The 23671-nt window shown below is 44.3% G+C and overlaps 1 protein-coding gene across 1 annotated transcript in view; it reads left to right on the top strand.

Annotated features, from left to right (window-relative positions):
* CIB2 (calcium and integrin binding family member 2) overlaps positions 1 to 23671 on the top strand; it is a 143066-nt gene that overhangs the window by 55899 nt on the left and 63496 nt on the right. Inside the window, exon 3 of the mRNA XM_019504397.1 lies at positions 4162 to 4273. Coding sequence (XP_019359942.1) covers positions 4162 to 4273 — 112 coding nt within the window. The remainder of the gene's footprint in view (positions 1 to 4161; positions 4274 to 23671) is intronic.

Below are 23671 nucleotides of genomic sequence, written 5' to 3'. Positions count from 1 at the left end.
GGGGGGGAGGGGGAAGGGGCAAGGGGGGACAAATCGAGGCCCCCACAGTGAAGGAGGGAGTGGGGCAGGGGCATGGGCAGGTGCTGCCCAGCTAGGATAGTAAATGTGACGCTGGCGCCAGAAGTGGGATGGCTCGGGACCCCACACAGTGCAGGGTCTCAACAGTGCCAACATAGCAGCCCAGCTCCTCCCCACAGCCGATGTTGAGGCCAAAGCAGTTCCCTCTGTTCCCGGGGCCTCAGGGCATGCCCTGGAGGAGGGAGAGAGGACACAGATCAGCAGGTGCAACCTGGTGGGGGGGAGTGCACATAGGTGGATCTGCTCCTCACCAAAGCCTGAGAAGCCTGCCAGGCAAGGAGGGAGGTTCAGGCTCTGAGAGTCCGTCACAAAGCAGTTGCATTGTCAGCTGAGGGTGACTGGTGTGGGAAGTGGAAATGGGGGATAGCTCCCCACTGCTGTGTGTACCCCTAGGGGAGGCACGGGGGGCATGTGCCCCCCCCCCCACCCCAGATTTGTGTGTGGAGCAAGGGCAGGCTGGCCACTGTGGGCTCAGGACCAGGGGCTGCACCAGCCTCTTCCTGATTGGGGTGGGGCACACCGCATTTATCAGTAACATTATTGGATATACTGGCCAAAAAAAAGCCTATTGCTGATTAATGTTCATTTTCCTTTTAATGGTGCCTATCTGATATGCAACCAATATATTGTACGTCTACTGTCCTACCCTGGTCTTGGAGCCTGAGGTATTGTCTGATCAATGGAAGGATGACTCTGCCTTCCAGAAAATGACTCCAGGACCTAAAGAAAGCAGTAAAGCACTTTAACAGTTTGGCTGAAAATATAATGGGTTCATTCTATGTGTGTCTTCAGAGGAAGACTTCCAACTAAAGTACAGTGTAGAATCAAAGTTATATCAACACATATAGAGAAGAACAAAGACTTGGTTCATGGTGAAGTTTTTTGACCCAAGAATACTAATGTTCCTTCTCTAAGCAGATATGATGTCCAATTCTAATGCTCTGCCTGTATCTCTCTGCACTAGGGGAAATTGGAATGAGTTTTATTTCAGATCTGTGATGAGCTAACTAAATGAAACATGCTCCTTTCTATGTCCTTTGGCTGTGTTACAAAGCTAAAGCTAAATCATTCTAATAGCCTGCCAATGCTGCTCCTAATATTCCCTAGCTGTCTCCTAGCATTAGTGTGCTGTTAAAATGCTATACTTAAATGCAAATGTGTTGTGGGAATATCATTTTCCTTTGTAGAGATGTAACAGCTGAATGTTTATGTTTTGGGGAATACACAGCAAGGATACAGTGACAAGGAGAGGCTGCTCTTGGACAATTGTACTTTCCAAGGAGACACCAAAGGCAAAATTCAATACAACTTGCTAGTCTAGTAAGCTCTGTAGGTGAAATACATCCCTGGCAAATAAGATATACGCTTTCATTGGCCTTACACTAGAAGATATATATTGCTTGGTATCCAAAGGGACATTACTTTTGTGGGTCCCATACACAACCCATTTTCTTTACTGAAGAAGATGCAGTTGATTAGTACCATACTCTTGCTTTGCAGCTGAAACTTTAAGTCGCATCAAATTTGGATCAATTTTAATATACATCAATTGATTTGTTTTTTGTTTACAAGACAGTGCATCAGCAGGAAACATCCCTGTTTTACTTCTGGAGAATGTTTATTTGGTACAGATGTTGCACCCATACAAAGAGATTGAAACTTTGTCCTGAGCAAAAGTAACAGGTAGCATAAAAAAAATTAAAAGACCTTAGTTAAGGTTCCAGCTGCTTCTCTTCTCCACCATCCCCTGCCATCAAGCATCCCTCTGTTTCTCTTATTTAACAGAAGCTTCAAACAAACATTATAGCACAATAACAATATAGTTACCATCTGTCTCGCACATGATCTAAGTGAATTGAATGTAGGTTGGCCTCTAAACCTGAGACTGGACATTCATGGCACATATACCAGTGTAAAAATGGTGCAAGCAACCTAGAATATATCACATCTGAGGCACACTAAATTGTGACCAATTCAGGTTAGACCAAACTATTGAACATCTGTATTGTACCCTTAATGATTACAGTTACATCTCTGTCCTCCAGCATCCCTGTGTGCTTTGAGCCCCTGTCCCAGCCCTCTTTGGCAGAGAGGTGGGCTAGCACTTGGCCCATGCTCAGTTGGAAGCTGGAAGCCCCTAGAAAGTTTGAAGTCATGAGGGTCACGAGTTTGAGGTCCCCACAAAGGGAGATTGGGCCCTGGGGGCTAGGGATGAGGATGTGGGGGTCTGTGGTCCCTGCTGTGGTGATGCCTCCTGTCCCACTCCTGCCTCCTCCCACAGCCCTTTCAGGTGGACAGTGGGTCCAGGATCACCCATCTGTCTAGCTCCTACATGAAGAAGACCCTAGTCTTCACTTCTGAATCTTGGAATTAATGTGCCAGGTTTAAAGCCCCCCTCTCCACCCTCTCTTTCAAGTTTCTGTGTTGGGTTCTGCCCCTGGAGTTTTCCCCCTAACCCCAACCCCTGCCCCATTCCCAAGTCTAACTGCCCCTCCAAGTTAATTCACCCTTTTCCCAAGCCTCCACTGCCCCCACACTACCCCAGTCCCCCTCCAAAGGTTTGCATCGATGGGAAGAAGAACCAAGTTATGACACAGGCAACATTCAACAGGTTTTCTTTAGTAAAAATAAGAAAAGTTTGGCAAGTGCAACATTGTAAACTGAGGCTTGTATCTTCCTTGTGTGCCATTCCCCTGCATCCCAGTGCATACCCATCAGGAGAGGCAGTGGGGAAAGGTGTCCAGCCAGTCAGGGTTGTGGCCAACCTCACCAGGGATGAAGGGCCACAGGAGCCTGGGGAAGGAGATCCATCATTTAGTGCCAGGGTATGGACACTTGGGGACTTGAAGCCCTCTAGTCCTACTCATCTAAGAAGTACCCCTGGTCTCCACAGCCAAGGAAGTAGTTGGCTAGGGCTTCATAGACCCGGAATATCTATTGGTTTGTGGGCCAGGGATACACAGCCTCCGGGGGCTTGCTTCTGCCAGCCTCCATGCATGCTAGGAGTGCTATGCCTGGTCTGTGTGCCACACCTCTGCCCGGTCTTTGTGAAAGACCTCCCCCCAGTCTTACGGATGTCGTGGAGGATACATGCAGTGATGATGAAGCACAGCACATTCTCCTCTACCTCACAGCGTACGCTGAGAGCCCACCAGAGCACCTTAAGTTGGACAAAGGTGCACGCCACAGTTGCGCAGCACCTGTTCAGGCAGTATTTGAAATGTGGGGTTTTTTGGTGTTCCAACTGCCCTATGTAGGGCTTCATGAGCCAAAGCAGGAATGGGTATTTGTGAGTACCAACAAGAAACCCTTACACACAATATTTTGGCACAAGTAGCTGTTTAAAATCATTTTAAGGAGTATGACATAGGGAATTGGTATTGGAATGTACCCTTTCCCTTTTGGTCCATTGACACCAGTTCAAACCAAAGGCCAAATTCTGCAATGAGAAAAGTTCTCTTTGCTCCATAAGATTAGCCATTACTTGGGTATAGTGCTATTAAACTTAATGGACTTACCCATTTGTCAGGGTGTGTGGGATCAGACCACAGGTGAATAGTAAAGAATAGAAATGGGTTTAAATCTCCTGAATGAGTGAAGCACAGTAGGAAAGGGACTTGATTTATGTAGGCATGACACTGCTGTTTCTGTTTACTGTGGTGACCAGCAGTACAGTCATGAATCCTTTGTCTTTTGAATACCTTTGAGCCATGTCACTGGCTTAATAGGTGATGCAGTTCTTGCGTGGCTGCACTTTGCTTTTTCTGAAGAATATCCCCTGGGCCACCTTTGCCAATTGGGCCTGACCCACCCATGGATGCACCAGTACTGTACTTATATGATTGTGTACTGACGCCTGTGAACACTTATGTTCTGTATTCTGATCAATCTAATTTATACATGGACATTGGTGATAGACAAGCCCAGTAACTTTAAAAGGAGCAAGGTTTGGTGGGTACAAACAAATGGCTGTTGTAATCAAAACAAAAGAGAACTAGAGCAGACAGACAGATACATTATGAATTCACTTACTGTGTGAGTAGAATTAGTTACTTAAAGGGTTTTTTTTGTGCTTGTTTGCAGGTTGCATGGCCGATACCATGAAATGGCACCAAACGTTGTGCCCATGGACTATACCAAGGATCCAGATGTTAAACTCCCTATGCAGCTTATAATAAACATGCCTGAACTAAAGGTATCACTTCTACCCACTTTAAAATTATAATCATGTTGTAAGTGCTGCAGCCTACTTCCCAGAAACTTTGCCTCTGAGAATTGAGCTTGGTACTGTAAATATATGCATGCAAAAAATTGAGACCCTCCATTTGTCAGTGCTGTTCAAGGGCAAAGTGAGCAATAGACACTGGAAATAATTTTAAATAGCTGCATGAAGTGGAGATTTCTCCATTGCAGAAAGTGCCAGAATCAGAATTTGGGAGGGTCATATCATGACCTTAGCTATACATAAACAGTTCTTGCTGAAGTCAGTGGAAACTGTTTTCAAATAACTGATTGAACCCAGGAGTTTCTGGTGCCTAATCCTGTGAATTGACTATTAAACCAGCAGGTCTTTCACGGTAGTATCTGGAGGACTTGCTTGCAATCTGCATAAAGCTGGCTGGTCAAATGGTGCCAGTTCCTTTTCCTTGTTTCCGGTGGCTAAATTGCACAAAAATAAACAAAGAGCACACTAATAACTCCTCTGTATTACTTAGCCATGAAGGGCAGATACTATATGATGATTAATATCCCTTGTGTTGCCATAGGGATATTATGATGATAAGCAGGAGAGGAAAACTGACCCATGGCATCATGAACAAAAGGCGAGGTGTCTGTAAGACTATCAAAATCAGACTCATGTTTGCAAATATTTGAGGGCAAAAAATGCAACTCCAAACTTTTATCTTTTTAAATCATAGCTATTAACCATGCCATAATTTTAATAGGACAAGTTTCAGTTGTTAGATACCAATTAATCTATTGAAGCAATTTATTCAATTGTATGTTAGTTTTCTGTATAATATAAAATACATTAGTGAACAGTTTCTACTTGGAGTTTCATGCAAAAACTGTTGTTTGCTCCCCAGTATTGTTATAGGAAGTGTCAGCCTCATTTTTAAGAGCAAAAATATTCTAACAAGGTTTTTTTTCACTTCTTTTTGATGTTTTCATATTTCTCCATCATATAGCACAATGTTCACCATCTTAATTGAACAAAAGCAAATGCGTTATCTTTATGAATAAATGATAGTGCTGTTCTAAAATCAGTACATGCTGGGTGCATCTACATGACACTACAGCAACATAGCATTGGTGGACACAAACCGTGACACTGACGCTACTTCGCTGTAGCGACAAGCTACCTTGCTATAGTGTGTTTCTACGGCTACGTAGCCGCTAAAAATAACTGTGCATCACCAGGATGTAACAGCTGTTACTGCGCCATCATTCATTACTTCATAAAGCAAGTACTGAATAAAGGCACAGTAACAACCGCACTGTGGGGGGCATGGGTAGATGCACCCACTGAAACGTATCTAAAGCAGAACTTAAACAGAAGTTCATGAACTCCCTGCTCTTCAACTAGCACATATGGTGTATGTTTGGGGCTGGGACAAAACCATACATTTTCACAAGTAGCCTGCTTTGATCAGAAAAATGTATTTGTTGTCTTCCATGTTACAGGGGTGTAGGTTGTAGCTGTGTTGGTCTAAGGACACAGGCAGACAAGGTTCTTTGGGTGAATCTGATATCTTTTATTAGACCAACTTAAATCGTTGGAAAAAAATGTTAAGCAAGCTTTCGGGTTCAGAAACCCTTTGTCAGGCTGAGATACTTTCTGCAGTTGGTGTGTGCTCTTCCTGGATGGAATGAAAAGTAAAGAAGCTAGAGGTTGAGCTGGTATGCATACAAGATAGGCAGTCAGTGAAGATGTAGATTGAGGAGTCAGTGGGTGAGAGACAGGCTGGGTGGAGGGGAGAGAAGGGGGATGAATAGTGGAGAAGTACCTGGGGAGTTAGATGTCAGGCAGGTTATAATGTGTCATAAATCCAATGTCTATATTTAGTCCATGATTTTTAGTATCGAGGAGGTTGATGAAATGGAGTTCATAGGCTCGTCTCTGGGAAGTGTTTTGTAAGTTTCCTTTGAGGATCAGGACTGAGGGATTGGAGAGAGAGTAGTTGTCTTGTGAGAGAGGTGCCCCCACAAGTAATTGGGTATTCTTGTCTTTGATAGATTTCCAGTGTGCATTCATTCTGGTGCACAGTTGGTGTTTGGTCTCGCCTATGTATTTTCCATCAGGGCATTTGGTGTATTGGATGAGATATATTATATTTCTGGAGGTGCAGCTGTAAGATCCAGGAATGCTGATGGCTCTGTTGTGGGGTGTAGTAATTGTGGGGGTGGTGGAGATGTGTTGGCAGGTTTTGCATTTCTTGGATGAGATATAATAAACTGCAGAAACTTCCTCAGCCTCACAAAGGGTTTTTGAACTCAAAAGCTTGCTTAAAATTTTTTTTCCAACTATTTAAGTTGGCCTAATAAAAGATATCCGATTCACCCAAAGAACCTTGTCTGCCTATTTGTTGTCAAGCACTTGACTGGCTTTCATGCCATAATAATTTAATTTTATAAAATAATCTTTGAATACTTTTTTCAGAACTGCAGAGGCCTAATAAACCTGCAGTTCATAAGTTGGGTTTATGAAGAAAATGAGAGGATTTTATCATGCAAGGATACTTTGATCTCTTCAGCAAGTTCTAAGCATATTATTTGCAATATTTATACATTTTTCACAGTGCGGGCTCCATGACCATGCCAGCTTTGCCCTGAAGGTGCCTTCTAGTCTTGCCTGCCACATCTTGTTGGTTAAGATAATAGATAGGGAGGCTGTCCTCAAGTTGCTGCACAGTCACGTTCCTGAAAGACCCTACTAAATCCTGTGTGTTCTCAGACCACTTGCTGCATCCCGTTCTGAGCAAGTGCCTCACGGGACACCCCAGCCTTATGGGCTAGATGTGTGGTTCCAAAACCTTCCCTTTACCACACCCCATGCCTTGCAGGTGGTATTTAAATGTTGTCCCTTTTTATGAAGCCTCAGTCTAGCTCAGCCTCTTGTAGTCACTGGGCCCTCTTCGGTGCTGGCTCTCTGCCACCCTGTCTCTGTGCCCTCTCCAGCACTGGGGCTCTACATGGTAATGTGCCCCAATGAGGCCTCCTCTTCCCCAGTTAGCTTTATCCCAGTCCATCAGTGTACAAACAACAACAAAAATATGAGCCCCAGGGTACACTCTGTCTCTTTAAAACTTCTCCCTGAGCATTGAGTGCTTCGCAGCCTAGGGTACCTGATGAGCTTCTGGAGCCCCACGAGTTCTGTAAGCAGCGTGTCTGGCAGCCACAGCATTTCTGAGCAGTTCTTCTCTGCAGGAGCTCCTTCCCCTGGCAGCTGACAGAACCGATCCCCAGACTAGCTATACTAATTCTTAATACCAACCATATATGCATTCAGATTCTACAGCCTTGATTGCAAACTGTTACATTATAACTGGAATAGAATAGAATAGGATATATAGGTGTTATAACTAAATAAGACCAAGCCCATGGGTAATCAGTGATTTTAGAAAGATTTCTTCTCTTGTACAGCATGATAAATACTGTGACAGCATTAGAAAAAAATGAAAAGAGGGCAGTTCAAGGTTTATTATTTATCTATAAAATTTAGTGTAAGCAGTATTCCCCAAACCAGTATTCTTTTGTGAAATTGTATTTAAAAATGTAGTATTGAGTATTTAATTTTATCACTTGTGCCAGCATAGTATATTTTAATTGCTCATAATCCATTAAAAAGCCCATTTTTGGAGCAGGAAATCTTTATTTCAAGTATTTTTTAATTAGTCCTGTTTGTTCCTTTATGCAAAGGTTTCTTACATTCAAATTCTTTATTATTATTCCTAGAGCTCAAAGCATGTATTGCCAAGGTGGGCAAATTGTGTCATTCCTAACTGGAACAGGTACTACTCCTAAGTGGGAGAACCCAGGCACAGAGTTTAGCAGCACATTTTTCAAAACTGGCCTCTCATTTTAGATACCCCACTTTGAATTAACTTAAACAATATAGCTACCAAAGGTGTATATGTATGTACTAAGTCAACTTAAAATATGGTGATTTAACTAAGTTGGCTTAAGTTAAGCCATGTTGGAGTGTATATACATACAACTCCTTGACGTGGTGGCAGCCATCTTGTGAGCTAGGTTGACTTAGCTAATGTTAGTCAAGATAATACACCTCAGAGGTATATTATTTTGTGCCACATTAAAGTTGAGTATGCTCCACATATGTGCATGTGCTCTGACAGTTAAGTCAACTTAAAAAAGTTAAGTCAGCTTAACTGTCAGAAAGTTGGTATGTGTGTACGTACTACAAGATTTTCAAACCTGGGCAGCTAAATCAGTGGCTAGATGGTCAAAAATGCCTAGCACCCAGCAGGCCTAATTAGATTTCTGGGTTGAATCCTCAGTTGTGGAAAACTGGTGCAGATGAGAGGTGGGCACAACAAAGGTGGCTTTATGTCCTCTCTTGCTGCTCTTTGGTCCCAGAACCAATCCTCAGTGTAAGTGAGAACAACCTCTGGATTGTTCCTTTACCGCCTGTCAAGGTTCCATGGAGTATAGCAGAGTAGCACAGTGCTCTGTCTACACATCTTGCCTCCTGACTGAAAGGGTGGTTAGTATAAAGTATCTCTGGTACCTCCCCATAAGTCCGGATCTAGGAATTTCTAGCTGCTTTGCTCCACCTAAGTGCTTCAAAACAGGCAGCTATGATGCTAGTATGCTTAGCTGGGAAATGGGTAATACTTAACTGTTCTTTAGAAGTTTTGCTAGATCACTAGATGATCAATACTGTATAAATGTATAAGGTATTGTTGTTTGAGACACCCAGTTACCACAGATGCCATATCTACATGAACATAAAGAGAAAGAAGGTAAGGAAAATAGTAGATTATGTATTGTGTCCATAGGAATATAAGACATCATGAGCTGCACATTTAAAACAATATCAGAGGAAAAGAATGTCTAATGTGCCCCTAATTGTGTTTAGCCTTCTGTCTGCTGCTTCTTTCTCAGAAATATTGCATTCAAATTGAATCATATCAGTGTCATAAATTGTGTCATTACGGCTCTTTGATTTAGAAACTGTTTCTCTGACTCAACAATCCCTTGGAAGGACAATTTAAATAAATATGACATTGATCTCTAATCTGTCATGTTTGCAACTCACCCATCACTGTAAGTGTTGGCATTTGGGTGGTGCGAAGAGTCAACAAACCTTTACATTTTACATTAGCATCAAACTAGGAGTTCAGGGGTAATTGGATACCTCAGAGTATTGGTAATAGAAACACTTGACTGTAAGTCAGTGAGTGAATCCAGAATAGGTTGATTGTTGATTACCCTCTGAGAAATTAATTCAAAATGAAGTGAAAGAAAGAAACAGAGACATGGTAAGAATTCTACTTGACCCTAATGATGTAGAATCAGTCACATAAAAAAGCTCATTAATGACCTTCCTCATGATAGCTGAAACAGAGCATAATACAAGCCCCATGGGGCAAAGGTTTGCATACCTATTTTGGCTTCTCTGAGAGCATATACAAAATCTTTGAGGCTTCTTTCTTGCTTTGAGAAATGTATATGAGCTTGGTAAAAATGTTGAAGCTTGTGTTGATGAAAAGGTGACACATCTTAGTGTCAAATTTTACTCCAGTTTCATCAGATATTTTAAATTCCTTGTGATACTTTTTGTAAATTCCTTGATTTTGGAATTTTATCTAGAAAATTGATTTTTAAACTATTCATAAAATAGCTTTCTTTCAAGGACCGGTAAATTTGCTTCCATGGTAGAGTTTATTTTGGGGAAGCAGTTTGATTCCCCATTTATGCCAATACTGCCTTAGAAAATTACTGTTGTTTATTTGTATTGCAGTCACCTTTGAGAGTTCCAGCTATGGACAAGGACTCTATTCTGCCAGGAACTGTACAAACAGAAAAAAATACAGTCCTTTCCCCACAAATGTAGTAGCTGAAGAAATGGCAATTATCCTTCTCACTCATGCACCAAGAAAGTTTATATTAGCTTTACATTTGCAACTTTTCTAAATAAAGAGTTGAAAAGATCTCTTTAAGAGTTTCTACCATCAGTAGCTTTTTAATCCACTTATAATTGAAGATAAAACTAACAACTTGGTCTCCAGAAAGAAAAACACTGACCAAAATAACTATTGAATTTTAAGTATATTTTTGAGACAGAGTATATTCTTGTCTCACAGGCAGTTTTTTCTTTTTGTTTTATTTGTTGTTACTGGCAAGGCTGTACTCAACACTAGTGCCACAGAATCTGATAAATGAACAGAATCAATAATGCACTTTTCTAAATTAGATTCAGCTGCTGTAGAGGAGAAGGATCTCTATCACACACTGTAATGGCTGAGCCAGGAGGAATTGAAATGCCACTTCTGTGATACAAGGAGAGAAAGTTTGCTAATAGCCACAAATTTTAATCTGCAACGTATCATTCATTAATACATGATAGAGTTGAGGGGCTTCCAGTTCTGTCTGCTGGAGGAGAAATCAATACTGGGGCAAGGAAATATGTAAAGATAATGGGCTAGACCCTTAACTGGTGTGCCTTTCACTCCATTGAAGTTAACAGAGCTACACCAATTTATTCAACTGGCCTTCTTCCATTAAAGTCTGAGTCCTCTAATCTGTCACAGTCTTATTACATGAGCATGATTCCAGGCAGTTTTTTAGTCTTAAATGGGTAGCACTATAAACATCTGGTTCTTGAGGGAATCTGACATTCCCCTGAAACACCTTTAGGACCAGCTGGACACATCTTGGATGATCAGTCATCTTTTCCTGTCCAAGCCATGTATGAGTTACTTATAACTTCATACTCTAGAATTAGCATACAAGGCCAGCTGCACTGCAAGAATTCTTCACTCTTCCTCCTCATCTTCCTTGAATCATTCCAGTGAGGCAGACATTGCCAACTGATCCCTGTGCTAATGCAAATGTTGTCAGCATCTGTCCCTAGCTCCCTGATAGGTAGGCTGCTGTGTGGGGATGCTCAAAAGCCAGTTTTGTACACTGGGGGTTTTCATGTTAGGTCTTCTCGCTGTGTTTGTGATTTGTTGATCAGCCAGTTCATTTGTATACTTAAATGTTTTGCCCCTTTTGTAAATGCTAAAACAGAAACCCAAGAGCTGCCACTGATGAAGGTACACAGGTAGTCAGGAGCTGGATTTTCAAGTAGAGTATTCAGATAAAAGAGAATTACTAAAATGCAGTGAAACTTTGAGATGAGCTGTGTATCCAGTAACCTTCAGTATCTTTTTGTTTGTTCTTTATGATAGAAAATGATTGCACACTGGGCTAAAATAAGTCACTGAAATTAGTAATTGAAAGACATATTAGATCAGTATGTACTGATCTGTTCCTATGCCTTAGTCAGAGTATGTATCAGATACCTATCTTGATCTTAACCACTAAGAGCTGCTTAAAAAGCCTACCACCCTTAGGTATATTTTGACATCTCATTTTCAGGATCTAAAGAATGCTATTTGCTTTAAAAGTGGATGAGGGATAATCAAGAAGAGAAGCGCGTTCGTATCTGTTAGAAGGCCATGAAAGGGGAAACTGGCAACCAGGGATCCTTTTCTCTGTTAAAGGTATTTGTGTGCTATACTGTTTCCCTTGTCATTCAGGCAATCAAGATATTACTATCCCTTGCTTAGCTCTGTGCATAATGTCAAGTAACTGAACTTTGCCAGTTATACCCAGTCTCCAGTTAGGGTGGGGTATACATGCACAATTTGGCTTACATTCCTTTTCTAGAGGAGATTAGATTTTAGAGGGCTAGTACTACAGCCAAGAAATACTGTAAGCAGTGTTTTTCAAATATTCATTTCAATTTAAGGAGTTATTATGGGCTGTGCCCATGCCCTTTTGTTTTTGCTTTTTCTAGGAAGAGATTCACAAAATGTTATTATAGCAATAGCAGATTTAGGTAAGCCTGAAGAATAATTATAGAAGGACATTTTGAACTGGTTTAGCTGGAAAAACAATTTGTAAGGGTTCTCCTAGTTCAGTCAGAGAATAAAAACATACCACGTGACTTCTTTATTTAGGGGCAGCTAATATATGCCATTCAAATGTGAGATTTCAAATATTTACAGAGAACTTATAGAAAAAAAGTCACAGATAAAGAATTATCCAAAGTAATTATTTGAAAGTCCTTTTTAAATAATCATTATAACTGAGAAATTGCAGTATGCTCAACAGCAATTCATGAACAGAAAGAGATCAAGATATTTAAGAATTATTCAGATCTCAGTTCTAGCTTTTAGTTATGTCAAGCTTTTTATCAAAGTTCACAAGCAATTACACATGTTGGCTGTATCTGTAAAAAGTGGCCTTTTTAGGAGTTGTGAAAGATGTTCTTCTAGTGTCTCAAAAAGCCAAAACACCAACCTAACCATTAATTAGGGCACTTAATCACTATTGTAGATGCCAGCAGAGTAGACAGCCGCTTTTTTTTTTCCTAGCCACAATATGCCTAGACAATAAACCTCTTCTCAAAAATGTCCTCCATATTCCAGGAATCAACTAAAATGCCCAGAGGTAGCATTTGAGTTGCTAGATCAACGTTTGAGTTGATCAGCATTTGAGTTGAGTTGCAAATCCTTGAATTGCAAGATCAAACCTGAAATATGCATTTGTTATAAAAGCCCAAAACTGCAAACTAGCTTGGCGCCAATTGGCATTTGCAAAGGTATTTAAGGAAGTTAAAAGCTCAACTCCTTTTGAAATTCAATTAGATTTGGGAGTGAACTCTTAGGGCTCATCCAGACGACTGCGGTTGTGCAGCATGTGGTGCTGCAAATACATTTGCAGTGCCACATACCGCACAGCCCAGTGTTCTCTGCATTGCAAGGGTGTGCTGCCCGAACATGTGCTACACGAGATTTTTTTTTCCCCCCCCGCAGGTTTTTTTGACCCGTGGATAAAAAAAATGTGGGGAAAAGAAAAACGGTGCAACGCAAGCTCAGCCAGTGCACGCTACAGGGTGTGCTGCCGTTACTTGTTCCCGGGGAACCAAACAACCACACATATCTGGATGCACCCTGAGGGTGCATCCACACATGCAGACTCATGCACTTGCAGCAGCACAAACAGCAGCAGCACAAATTTGTGCAGGAGCTTAGTGCCTCAGCGCACGTGCCTGGACATGCACTTTGGTGTGGGGCAAGATGTGCCACTTCAGACAAATTGACTTTACCTAGCTCCTCCTGGATCTTCAGCTAAGGGGAACTAGAGACTGGGGCCAGCACCTGTGCTGGCCCCAGCAGTATAAAAAGCTGCCCTAATGAACAGCTCAGGGCTACTTGCCTTTGGAAGTTTCTGAGGCCCGACCAGTTGGTTTCTGGACACACTAGCCCCTTGTGCCAGCTGGACTGCTGAAGCAGCCCTAACCTGGAGTGGCCCCTGCACCCTCTACCCACTGCAGCAGTCTGGCAGTGGGTCTGCTGCCTGTCTGTGACCTGCAGCCCCATGGCTGCGTGCCTACCAGACCTGGACAAGGACTGCATGACCACCTGGGCTGTGGTATGGGCACTGCAGCAAAGCATCCTGCACCTCTGGGCCAGCTGCCAGTGGGCCATGGCTGCACGGTTGGCCTTTGGGTGGCACTGCTGTCGTGTCTTCTGGTGACCCCGCTCTGCCATCTGGGCAGCTGTCGCCCAGAAGTTGTGCTTGCTTCAGTGGCCCACTTTGAACGCCAAAAAGCATGTCCTGTTGGCCCCTAATGTCCAGGTCAGCCACCTCATCTGCCCTCCTGCTGGGCCTGGTGCTGGCCCTGGGCAGGCTTCTCTGCCCGGTTCTTACCACTTGCCTCACCAGCAGAGATCCTGGTGTTCCTGGTTTAAAAATTGCAAATTCTCTGATAAGAAACCCAAATTCTCTCATTAAAATACCCAAAATCTGTGTTGTTCCACTACTAAGATGAAATGCCACTATAGAGACAGAGATCAGTTGGACAATTTTTTATTGATATATTTCCAGTGTACCAGTGCCTCTATCATCATAATAAAATAAATTCTAAATATCTGTATGCTTTGGTGTTTGCTTTTGGGTTTTTTTATCATAAAAAAAAATCAGAGTTGCTCCTGCCTCCTTCACCCAACTGGATGTGGAGCACTGAGTAGCACTGATATGCTGGTGTCCTGTTCCTGCCCTTGACCTTCACACCCTTCCCACAGCACTCCCCCCCCAGCACACTCTGCCCCCCCCAGCACCCCTCATTCCTGACCCACAGCCCCTGCCTGCCCCCACTCGCTCCCTCCAGGCTGCAGCTCTGTCCCAACACCAGGATATGAGTCCATCTGCAGCTCTTCTGCCCACGGTTTTATGGCTCTGAGTAGTGCCAGGCCTTGCTGTTCTGCTCCCTGCACCTGTGCCCAGGCCCCAGCAATCACTGACTGGTAGAGCTTCCTGGCAGCGTGGCACAGGCCTGGCCACTCGGGACCTGGTGCCTCCTGTGCTACATGGCGCCGCACTGGCCCAGCCCTCACAGAAAACCAAGCTTCTCTTGCTGTCACCTGCAGTCCTGGCACCGCACACAGGGGCCATGCACCCTCAGGCCAGGCCAGGTCTTGCCTCCATGTGCCCTGTGTGCCTTCGGGCTGGGTCAGCTCTATGCAGGCAGGACTTGGCCCAGCTTGAGGATGCACGGCTCCTGTGTGTGCTGCTGGGACCCCAGGTGACAGCAAGAGCGGCCCAGTTTTGCCTGAAGACGCATGCTAATGGGCTGGGTCAGTGCAGCACCATGTGGCGTAGCCGGTGCCAAGTGCCAGGCGGACAGAGCCAAGCTGTCTTACCGGGCGGACTGTGCCAGTCAGTAGTGGGCTATGAGTGTTCCAACAGCCACTGCTGCTGTGTGGGGGTTGTGCACTGGGCGGGGGACCCACCCCTCCTGAACAGTCCCCCCCACCCCTACAACCCCAGTGCCCCCCATCCCTACATCCCTGCTTACCTCGGACAGTGCCTGGGTCTGGGTCATGCTGCAGCCTTGCCCTGCTCCTATTTGCCCCAGCATGGTGGAGCAGCAGGGGCACTGGGCAGCCATAGAGACATGGCCAGAGCATCTCACTGGAGGCCCCAGCCTCCAGTTGCTTCAGGGCACGCTCTAGGAGTGTGTCTTGCATCGCTTTTTTCAGCATTTTTTTTTTTGATACTGGGATTTCCAAGTATCAAAATTAGAGTCCGTGATGCAAATATACAATGCAGAGAACATTTTTTCATTTCCAGTGTGTCTCTTGCATCATCTCAAACTGCTTTGAGATGCTGCAACAGACACGTGATTGCTCATCTGGACGTGCCCTTAGGGGTCATCAAAAAAAACACGCAGGGAAAAAAAAAGGAACAGCACATGCACAGGCAGTGCGCACAGCTGTGAAGTGAAGCCAGGCTGCCTGGAGCCATGCTACAGCTGTCAGTCAGGCTCTGCCTGGCAGGATCGCCGCTGCTGCCACCCTGGGAGGCCCCCAGGACCCCAGATAAGGCTGCTGGGGCCAGCACAGTGCTAGTGTCAGCCTCCCCTACCACCCATGGGGTAACTTGCCACTTGCCAAAGTGCGTGTGGCTCAGGTGTTCCTCAGGGACAAGTAGCTGTGGCACAAGGTGCACCGCTGCTACTTGTACCTGTGGAACCAAATGTCTGTGCTCATCTGGATGTGGCCTTAGGGTGCATTCAGATGAGTGAGAACATGTGATTTGTGGCACCTCAAAGGCTTTTGAGGCACTGCAAAATGCACATGGCGCATGTGAAAAGGTTCTCTGCACTGCATATTTGCAGCTCAGAGCCAAAATTAAATACTGGGCAATCCCAGTATCTAAAAAACCCATACCAGAAAAAAAGTGGAGTAGCACATATGGCTGCAGTGTGCACTGCCAAAAACCAGAGCCTGGCCAACCAAAGCCATGCTCCAGCTGCTGACCAGGCTCTGCATACCCAGACCCCAGGTAAGGCTGCTGGGACCAACTTAGGTGCTGGCCCCAGCCTCCCCTACCCCACCCAAGGCAATCTGCCACCTGCCACAGTGTGCATGCAAGGGCATTTCCCAGGGACAAGTAGCAGTGGCACAGCTATGTGCCACTATTTGTCCCTGAGGAAATGCACATGCACTGTCGTGGGAATGCGCCCTTCAAGTCTCTTGATAAACCCCATTCATAGTGGAATATGCAGTCCACAGGTATAACTCTTTGGTACTACTATATGATCCTTAAAGAAGATACTTAAGTGTCTTGTTCAGGCTGCATTTCTAATTGTCGGGCTCTTCCTGGTGGTGACCTTCTGTTGGATACTGCTGTGTGGCAAGTTTTTGTTAGTTGTAAGACTTCCTAAAGAAAAAGCTATTTTGTTTCATTCACTTTGCAGTCTGATGATGATACAGTTGGATGCATTTAGGTCATGCAGCAACTCCTTATAGGGACTCTGGTGTTCCTGATCCTGTCATTGTCTGCAGTAAGAAGTTGGGTGGCTCATAAATCCACAGACCAGGGAAACAGAATAGCTGGCAGGCAGAAAAGCAAATCTGGAGCAGGATTGATACACAGGGGGAAAAATGTATTTACCACAGGTCACAGGGCATCTTTTTGAAAATTGTCAGGACATGGGCTGTAATTATGTATGAATTCTCCTATGGCTAATTTAAGAGGGTTTATGTGTTGTCTTAGTAAGAAGAGAACTTACTGAATTGGCCTGAAGTCACAATCTCTGTCCTCAACTTCAGAACCCTCCATGTTACTGGGATATGCTGCCAAAGAGACCGACTGCCTCCATTCCTATGACAGCCATGTTCACATGAAACAACCAATCTACTAACCTCAAAAGATAACTGTAGCAGCATGGGGTCCTAGGGGTGGCTGTGAACTCCCCTAGCACCCCATACCGTGCCAATGTAATATTAAGAGCACCCTCACATCTCGCCTGCCACATCTTTGATGTCGACAGTGTATAAGGGAGGCTGCCCTTGGTCCTCTCTGACACAGTGCTCTGGTGCATCTCGGTCTTTGTTCTATCTTGGGTGACTCGGTGCACCCCAGCCTTATGGGCTGTGCGTGGCTCCAACCAGCCCTGTACCACACCCCAAGCCTCGCAATTGTTTGGTCGATTTCACTCTCCGCGCCCCACAGGTGCTTTTGGCTTGCCTCACAACCGTGTTCTCTGGCATTCGTCAATCTCTAACCCCCTCGGTCTGGGGGCTTCCCGCAGCTGCCCCCCCTCGCTCGGGGGGCTGGGATCAGTGCACCCCAAATGCTGCGCCCTCTCTGGCACTAGGGTCCCCATGCTACCGTGGAGCCCCTATGAGGCTTCCTCCAACCCCTAATAGCCTCACCCAGTCCTCCAGTGTAACAACAACAAAAACAACACCACCACAAGCCCCTGGGCTATAACACAAAGCTAAACCTCCTGACTAAACGTTCTCCAAACCACACCACATCTCTCACCCATGTAACTAGCAGCTGGTACATTCAGGCCTTATTCTCTTTCCCACATTCAGGGCCGATCTCTTTCCCTTAGCCCAGCAGTACTCCTTCTTCCTGGCTGCCCGCAGAGAGAGAGCACTCACAGCCTCCAGGCTGGGTCTTATAATAGTCAGCCCTGCCCCTTCCGGTCAGCTGACTCACCAGGTGTGGGCCCTTAGCTCCTCCTGGTTGCCCCTAGCAACCAACACCTGAGCCCATACTGCTGTATTTCAGGTAGCAGGCACCTTAGTGCCCTGCTACAATAACCCATAAAGGAATTCACTTTTATAAGAAGTTAGAACACCCACACTCCTCCCTGCCTCCAAAGCAGAATCCAAAATCGAAGGAATATAGAAACTGCTGGACTGGCTTAGAGCCAAGATCCCTCTGTCCAGGTTCCTGTCTCCTGCAGTCACCAGCATGAGATGTTCCAAAGGAAAGTGCAGGAAATTTGTATTGGTCAGAGGTGGGATCATTTGTCCTTCTCATTAGGTCTTTTTTAATACTTTTCAGTGGCCATGTCTACACATGCCCCAATGGCACCGTTGTTACTGCGCTGTCATTTAGTACTTCTGTAAGGCACAGTAACAGGTGTTACTGAGTTGTGCCAGTGGTGCATGGCTATTTTTAGCCTCTACATCACTGTAGAGATGTGCTATACTGAGAGAGTTCATTGCTATGGTGACGTAGCTGCGACATCATGGTTTGTGCCTGCTGATGCTACGTCACTGCAGCACTTTGCTACAGCAATGTAGTGTCTCATGTAGACGTACTCAGTTAGAGCTAGGCTTAAGCCCAGGAGCAATAAAATTAATGAGTCTCCTAAAAGGTATGTTAGCAGTAACTCTTACAAACTCTAGGTATTTTTGTTATTATATAAATGTACCTTTTGAAATGTTGCTAATTTATCTGAAACATGTTTTTATGTTTACAGAGAGCAGTATAATTATAATGTATTTCCCATACATTTCTTCCAAAGCATCCGCTTCTGGAGATACCCTAATTTACTTCTGCTAGTGAACAAGTGGCATCTATCCATTGTTTGAACTATTTAAAATCAGAGATGGGTCCACAACAAATAAGGAAGCTCTATTTTTCATTGTTTCAGACTATGCCAATCCCTGTTTAAAATATCCTAACATGACCTGTCTGGCAGTAACTCACAGAACAAACAATTGGGTGCATTTGAATTCTTCCATTAATACCAGTGGGGATTTATGTTCAAATACTGAAGGAAAAAATATATAAACCTTGGTAGATCTTAATGACAAACAAGCCACCCTAGCCTGGTTATCTTGACCTGATCACAGCCCTGAATATTACTTTTCTTATCTGTACCTTGTAACCTCATATTTGCAAAGTGCAGTCAACTCATGATAACAGAACAGTGTGTTCTAAATTCATTGGTCAAGCTACAAGATAAATATAAAATGGATGGGACTAGAGAGAACACAAATGCTTTATAAGAGGCTTTAGAGCAAAATGATAGGATAGGAGTAAAATAAACTACAAACTGCATAGTAGGATTTATAGATAAAAAGTCAGAAAAATAACACATGCAGACATGCATTGTAATGGTCAGGTGCTACTTTAATGGATTGTGTTCTAGGCTTTTATTTCATAATATATATTATGGCATGCTTAAAATGTGCACAGAAAAGCAATTATTTGAATGAAAGGGTATTGGTTAAACGATAATAGTAACAAGATTTCTGACACGTTTTACAAGTCTATCTAGAGCAGTGGTTCTCAAACTTTTTTTTTCACAGACCACTTGAAAATTGCTGAGGGTACTGGCAGACCACTTAAACTTTTTTTTGTTCTATAAGTCAAAGCACACAACTCATATTTTAATATCAGTAGTTTTACCTTACAAGTACAGATATTCTCAATTGTTCCACAGCCTTTTTATGGACCACTTGAATGGAGCTCAGGGACCAGTGGCGGTCCGCAGACCAGTTTGAGAACCTCTGATCTAGAGTGTTCTGAAAATCTCAAACCACCAGAGCAGCTCTCAAGCAGGCTAATAAAGAGCACAATTTTAAGCTATAACAGTTTTTCCTGCTTCTCTCTGTCTCTTTCTTTGTTAATGTGAGAGAACGTAAAAACACTTTTTAACAAGCTAAACTTAGGTTTCCAAGTCTCCAAATCATGACCGACTCATGCCCCCAGCAGCTGGGGGGGCACGACGGCAGCAGGAGCATGGTGGTTGTGAGTGGGGAGCTCCCATAGCCACCGCTGGCACTGTTGGTGGTGGGGAAGGAGGGTGGTGAGCACCGACCAAGGGTCGGCAACCATCCACAGCTGCCACTGACAGCATCGGCAGCAGCCAGCAAGGATTGTAGACCACCCACAGACGCAACCGCCCGCAGGTCCCGCTGACGCTATCGGCGGCACCTTTTCGTAGCGGGTGCACCACCACATGCAGGGGGGGCACATGCACCCACGTGCACCCCGTACACATTGCCCCTGCTCCAAGTGTTCTTCTTTAAACAGGCTTGAAGAAAGCACAATAGCTAGGAGGGAACACAATCTTTTCTCCCCACAGTTTACATGAAAGTGCCTTTTCCTTTAAATATGATGGAACCCTAATTTATGCTCTTTAGAGCAGAGGCAATGAAATTACAGAAAGGATGTGAAAAGTATCTGTTAAGGTAAGCTAATACTTTCCATTGTGCAGACTACAGATAAACTGCCTGAAGGCACATCATAATATGAGAAAGTGAAAGGGAAGAAATCAATATAAGGAAAGATTTTATTTTTCACTTAAAATGTACAGATCCATTTGGTAACAACAGAGTTGCTTAGAAACGTGTTCGGACACAGTTAATCCATCCTTGCTTTGTATTCTGTTGTCATCTGAGATGTCATATCTTGTGATACGCAAAGTCTGGCTTAGATCTTCACTGATGAGAACGGTATCTGTATCTGTGTTGCCCCAGTTCATTATACAAATGCTGCCTCTGATGTACCAGTCTGCAAACTGTGTCAGATAGATTCAGTTGTAACAAAGTCCTCTGTGAAGAAACCATTTGACAGAAATATACATGCCAGAAAGAGAAAAAGCTCCTTGTATCCAAACTATTCCTGGGATTTAGCATTCCCCAAGAACTGGGACTGGACCTTTTAATCCCTTGCAGATAGATTCTAATGCAGTGTACATTGCTATCAATTGCCATTGCATTTACTGCATTAAATTCTATCAGGCTCTGGACTGAGACATTGCTAGATTTTTAAAAAAATATGTTTCTGGGAATGGAATAAAGTCCTTCCTGTCTTTAATTTTAGTCCAAGTGGGTTTACATGCCCTGATTTGGTTTTGATTCAAATAAACCCACAAACTCAAAGTGAAACAGCAGGAATTTTACCTTGATGTGAGTCTTCTTTGCAAAAGTCTAGACCTGGATTTTTTTCTTCCCCAATGTTCAGATATATAGGGCTAGGTTAGAGGTAGGCAACCCCCAGCACATGTGCTAGTTCATAGATTCATAGATTGTGAGGCTGGAAGGGACCTTGGAAGATCATCAGGTCTGCACCAGGCAGGAAAAACAACTGGGGTCAGGTAACCCCAGCAAAGTGACTGTCCAGTCTCCTCTTGAAGATTTCCAGAGTAGGCGATTGCACCACCTCTGGAGGGAGCCTGTTCCAAAGCCTGGAAACCCTGGCTGTAAAGTTTTTCCTAATGTTGACCCTGAAATGGTCTTCCAGGAGTTTATGACCATTACTCCTGGTTATCCCCAAGGGCGTCCTGGTGAATAGTTGTTCAGCGAGCACTTGATGTATGCCCCTGATGTAGCAGTAAGCCACTATCAAGTCCCCTCTCAGCCTTGTCTTTTTCAGACTGAAGAGTCCCAGGTCCCTTAGCCTTTCCCCGTGTGTCTTGCCATGCAAATCTCTGACCATACGGGTGGCCCTTCTCTGGACTGTCTCGAGCTTTATTACATCCTTGTTGAAGTGTGGCGCCCAGTACTGGATGCAGTACTCCAGCTGCAGTCTCACCAAAGCCAAGTAGAGTGGAAGAATCACTTCCCTAGTTTTGCTGGAGATGCATCGATTGATGCATGCCAGGGTATTATTTGCCCTGTTGGCTATAGTATCACACTGCTGGCTCATATTCATACTGTGTTCTATTATTATCCCCAGGTCCCTTTCATTCATGGTGCTGGTCAGTTTGGCGTTGCCATGCCTGTAGGTGTGATGGGGGGGTTGTCCCCAGATGGAGCACTTTACATTTCTCAACATTGAACTTCATCTGATGGTGATCCGCCCAACTTGCTAACCTGTCTAGGTCTGCCTGTATCTGCAGCCTATCTTCAAGCATGACCATGCTTCCCCATAACTTGTTGTCATCCATGACCTTGGCCAGTGAACTTATCCCCCCCGCATCCAAATTATTGATAAAGATGTTGAAAAGCACTGGACCAAGCACTGACCCCTGAGGGACGCCACTGGCCACTTCTCGCCAAGACAACAGAGAATGGTTCATTATAACTCTGGGTCCTACCCTGCAACTATCTCCCTACCCACCTGTCTTATGCTGGAGTCCACAGTCCTCCAATATACTCATCAGAACATCATGGTATAGTAGATCAAAGGCCTTTTGGAAATCAGGGTGTACAATGTCAGTCTCCTCTCCCTTATCCAGGTGGTGAGTTACCGGATCGTAAATTTGAGATGAGGTTGGTAAGACAAGACCTGCCTGTGACGAAACCATGCTAGCTGTCATTCAGAATCCTACCTTCTGCAAGCCTATTACATATAGACTCCTTGATGAATTTTTGCAGGATCTTCCCTGGGATAGAAGTTAGGCTGAGTGGGCTATAGTTACCCAGATCCTTCCTGCTTCCTTTCTTGAAGATGGATACAACATTGGCCTTCTTCCAGTCCTCAGGGACCTCTCCGGAACGCCATAAGTTTTGGAAAAGTTTTGCCAGCAGTCCTGCAATGACTTAGGCCAGCTCAGCATGAGCTGAATGACTTCAGCACACTCAGATGAAGTTCATCTGGTTCTGCTGATTTATATATGTATAATTTTTTCAAATGATCATATACTCATTCTACAGTAATAGTAGGAAGGCAGTCATTCCTACCCTGTTCATTCTATACCCACTCTGGCATGATTTTGCCCTTGGCCCGGTGAAAGACCAAAGCAAAGTAGCCATTCAGGAGTTCATTTTCTCCTGAGTGCTGGTAACCAGCTATCCTGAGTTGTTGAGCAGTGGCCCCACACTTCCATTTGTTTTCCTCCTGTTCCCTACTTACCTAAAGAAGGACTTCTTGTTGTCCTTGACTCCTTTCACTAATTTTAGTTTGGTTTTGAATATGTTCCCTACAAGTGCAGGCCATTGTTGGAGTCCTCCTTGGGGCATGCCCCAAGCTTCCATTGTTTGTATGCCTCTTTTTTCTTCCTTAAGAGGACCGTGTTTATCCCTGTTTAGCCAAGAGGGCTTCCCAGCCCTTTTGTTACCTTTCGTCTATGTGAGAACGAACTTCCTTTGTGCTTTGAGGATTGTGTCTTAAAGGAATGACCACTCTTCATGCACTCCTTTCACCTGGCCCCTGGTCCCGCAGCCTTTTCCCTACTAGTGACCTGAGTTGGTTGAAATTTGCATTTTGAAATCCCAAATTTCAGTCCTGCTATCTAATTTGTCTGCCTTGTGACAGACAATGAACATGATGATTTCATGGTCATTGTCACGCAGTTACCTTCTATTTTTAAGTTGGTCACCAGGTCATCCCCCTTGGCCAGTCTAGAATAGTTTCATAGTTTCTAGGGTCGGAAGGGACCTGAGCAGATCATCTAGTCCGAACCCCTGCCATGGCAGGAAAGAGTACTGGGGTCAAATGACCCCAGTAAGGTGGTCATCCAACCTCCTCTTAAAAACCCCAGGGTGGGAGCCTGCACCACCTCACTTGGAAGCTGGTTCCAGACCCTAGCTGCCCTGACCGTGAAGTAGCGCCTCCTGATGTCCAACTTAAACCTTCCCTCCGCCAGCTTGTGACC

The sequence above is a fragment of the Gavialis gangeticus genome, unplaced genomic scaffold, assembly GCF_001723915.1.
Source record: "Gavialis gangeticus isolate Ggan-Ray unplaced genomic scaffold, GavGan_comp1, whole genome shotgun sequence".
Lineage (NCBI taxonomy): Eukaryota > Metazoa > Chordata > Crocodylia > Gavialidae > Gavialis > Gavialis gangeticus.
This window is presented reverse-complemented; position numbering and strand designations above follow the sequence as displayed.